Below are 3857 nucleotides of genomic sequence, written 5' to 3'. Positions count from 1 at the left end.
GTATGTAACCAGGTTCAAATATTTTTGGAGTTCCCCCCGCCAAAAAATAAAAATAACCAAAGAATGAAGAAAGTGCCTAAAATATGATAAAGCATTTTAGAGCCCTTTCAGATACAAGGCAGAGAGAGACGTAAAATAGAAAATGTCCAGATCTTCAGTAATTTCCAGAAAGGTCTAATGCGTTGGTTGGCCGCAGGGCAGTGGCAGATCCTTGCCCCTGCTCCTGGGATAGAGCCTTTAAGTCTGCTTCTTGGGACACAAGGCCTCAGGCCCTGGGCTGAGTGCACATGTCCCTTCCCCTTCTCTTTTCCTCCGCTCCATTTCCCACTCCACAAAGGTATCGAAGAGGCTTGGCCAGGCCTCATCTGTGCTATTTACTGAGGTCAGGACCTCACCTGAGTGAAGTTAAAGAACATGTTCCAAGTATCCTGGGTGATGTTCTTGATCCCTGAGGGGTTCTCTCTTAGGAATTTCAGCCATTGGTCCAATACTGGGGGACTGTTCTGGGTAAAGACTAGTTTCCACAGTGCAATGGCTATTTCCTGATGCAGTGACCGCTGCCCTTCTTCAGCATCCAGGCCAAACTGAAACGTAAACCAGTAGAGATCCTTGAATTTATCCGCTTGTTTAGCTTCTGTTAAGAGGTTAGGGAACTGTGCACAGATTCCGTCAATGTTGTCTGCACTTACTGCTTTGCAGTCACCAAATGACTCCTTCCTGGTGAATCTGCACATGGTTGCAGCCTGGAACTTCCAAGCCAAGAGCAGCATTCGAAATTCCATGGGGTCGACACAAAAGTCATTGCAAAAACATTCCATGCCTTCTTCCAAAATTGCTTCCTCCCGCTCATCCTTGTAGCACCCGAACAGTTCTTCCAACCTCTGCAAGGAAGACTCCTTGGCACTGAACGTGGACTGTCTCCCCGCATCTCCCAAGGACGTCAGTAGCCGGCAGGCCTCAGTAGCAGCCTCCACCTTCCTGGTCCCATTTACAAGGATATTGCCACCTGGCTTGCCGCAGGGTGGCACCTCCTCCTCACGGTGGCCTGCACCCCGTCTGCTGTGCGACTTGCTGCTAGGGTCACAGGCTCCATTCCTGTTGCCCAGTGTCCCTGAGGGATTCTTGCACTTGGTGACATACTGGCCCGTTGTGCTGGTGGCCCTGCCTCTAGAGCAGCCCCGTCTGGATTGGATGCCGTCGCTACAGCTGGCCCACATACCTCAACACGCCATCAGCTGGAGGAGCCAGCAAACCCACCACTCCAAAAGTAAATGGCATCAACTGGCTTTTTAGGTTGCCCACTTTTCAGAATGAGTTTGTCCAAAAGCAGCTGCTCCACACGTTCCTCCAGTCAAATGTTTCCTGGAAACGACAAAGGCCTGTCGGGTCCAAAACACCTACCATCCCCAATCGCATTTCCAGGCTTCTTACCCGTTCTGCCACCTCTTCTTCCACCACTGTCACCACCTCTTCATTGTTGGCCAACCGGCAGCTTCCCCGCTCCCCACGACCCGTATTCCCTTTTAAAACCCACAAGGCATAACCGATAGTTAAAGGATGTCTACTTGTATTATATCTACTCATGCATGCATTAAATTCTTTGCTCCTTGGGATAGAAACTACTATATTGACTATTTACCCTGCCCAACCCTAATCCTAAACTTGAAAAACTGCCCATAGGTTATTGTCATATACAAATAACAGTAGAGCAGTACAGTCTAAGCTCAGGGCCAGACACAGTTCAGGGAATGGTAACAAAAGAGCTGGACTCCCAGGACAGGGGCCTCCAGCACATACCTAATATTGATTCTTACATATACCAAGTATGGGCTCAAAAGTAGTTTACAGAATTGAATTGAAAGTCAGGATCCAGTGGCATCATTAAATATTTTCAATGCTTTAATTTCTAATTCTGTTAAATTGTAGCAATCTATTAGTAGAAGGGTATACCTTTGAATTCACAATTATGTGTAAACTTAAATGGTGGTTTGCTAAAGATAGCTCAGAAAAGTTCCCATAGAGGAGAAATTTGGCTATTTTGTGAGATGCAGTTAGATGGGGCTTCCAGATGGAACTTACAAGTTAGATCCCTGGTGAGTTAGTTTAGCCTAGGAGAAAAGTAAGGTATTAAAAATAATAGAAAATGATTGTCTCCCCAATGTATTTGATAACGCAAAACCTCCATAGATTTTTTAGCTTATAAAATATCTTGCCTAATTAAGTAGACTATTGATATGAAAAGAGCCCCTGGAGCTCTGATTGATGTACTGGGCTGACCTGGGCCCCAAGGCTCAGGCACAGAACAGAACAACCCTCAGCGAAAGCAGCCTAGACTCTTGGTAGCCTATAGGGAAGGTCCCTTGGACCCACCACTCTCCAAGCTAGGAGCGCAGCAGGGCAGAGGCTCAGCTGTGGGGCTAGAGCGGCAGGTGAAGGAATCTGGCTCCTTCTTGCTGGCTAGTAATTAAGTAGTAGAGACCTAGCAACTGCAGTGGCATCTCATTTCACTCAGACCCAAACCATAGCAAGACTCCAGAGGGCTCTGAATACCTGCTTCAGGTTTTTATCTGTAACTGAGTCAGAAATAGAAGCTTTTCCAGGCAAAACTTTTAACCCAGCATCCCTGAACCTTTTGCAATTTAATCGTGTGAATGGCTCATCATAGTATATCCATGATTTTTTTTCCTTTTCCTTTTAATATTTTACTTTTCCCTAGATGCAGATTTTCTAGGACTTCTGTGAACTTATCTTCAGGGTGTCATGCAAAGTCACAGGACTGAGAACCAGAATGCTCTAGTCCCTCCTCCGTTACTGTCTCATTTTCTTTATTTTTCTTTTTCTCTTTTTTTTTTTTTTTTTTGAGACGGAGTCTCACTCTGTCGCCTGGCTGGAGTGCAGTGGCGCAATCTCGGCTCACTGCAACCTCCACCTCCCAGGTTCAAGAAATTCTCCTGCCTCAGCCTCCCAAGTAGCTGGGACTATAGGCATTCACCACCACACCCAGCTAATATTTTTAGTAGAAACGGGGTTTCACCATATTGGCCAGGATGGTCTTGATCTCCTGACCTCGTGATCCGCCCACCTCGGCCTCTCAAAGTGCTGGGATTACAGGCGTGAGCCACCGCGCCTGGCCACTGTTTCATTTTCACATTACCTTCTTGAGCCTGTCTCCTCATCCATAAAATGGGAAGTAGGATTATATCAGCAGGAGAATCATGTCTTGGTGCTTCAGGGATTACACTGCATTTTGATTCATATTTCATTGTTAGATATATCATTTAATATGTGCTGATATGGAATAAAATCTCCATGATAAAATGGTTTAAAAAAGCACAGTGCAGAAAAGTGCTCCAATATTGAAGTTTAAAAAGTGATACACATAAATAACTCATACGTTGGGCATTTCCGCAAGAATAAGGAGAAAAATAGAGATGGCGATTTTCTCTGAAGAGTAGGACTTTGGCACTCAGGAAGTGGCTCTTGGTAGTCTGCCTTGGGAGGGAAACTTAGTTTACATTGAATATACTTTTATCACTTGGATTTTTATTATGCATATAAGTTTTTGATAAAACAATATTATTTATACCAATATTTGAAAAAAATGTATAAAACCAAATATTTAGATACACTTTTTTTTTCTTTTTTTGGAGAAAGGTTCTCATTCTGTCACCCAGACTGGAGTGCAGCGGTGCAATCTTGGCTCACTGCAGCTTCAACCTCCCAATCTCAGGTGATCCTCCTTCTGCAGTCTCCCAAGCTGGGACTACAGGTGCACATCACCATGCCCGGTTTTGTATGTTTTGTGTTTGTTTGTTTGTTTGTTTGTAGAGACAAGGTTTTCCATGTTGCCCAGCCTG

The 3857-nt window shown here is 44.9% G+C and overlaps 1 protein-coding gene across 1 annotated transcript; it reads right to left on the bottom strand.

The window, feature by feature from the left end:
- Nucleotides 1–237: 237 nt before the first annotated feature.
- LOC116481608 (DCN1-like protein 3) lies at nucleotides 238–1217 on the bottom strand. Its single transcript, XM_032753422.1, is given in 3 exon segments — nucleotides 238–373; nucleotides 375–392; nucleotides 394–1217. Coding segments are annotated over 3 exon segments (978 nt in total).
- Between the last annotated feature and the right edge of the window lie 2640 nt (nucleotides 1218–3857).

This window comes from Hylobates moloch, unplaced genomic scaffold, assembly GCF_009828535.3.
Source record: "Hylobates moloch isolate HMO894 unplaced genomic scaffold, HMol_V3 SCAFFOLD_14, whole genome shotgun sequence".
Lineage (NCBI taxonomy): Eukaryota > Metazoa > Chordata > Mammalia > Primates > Hylobatidae > Hylobates > Hylobates moloch.
This window is presented reverse-complemented; position numbering and strand designations above follow the sequence as displayed.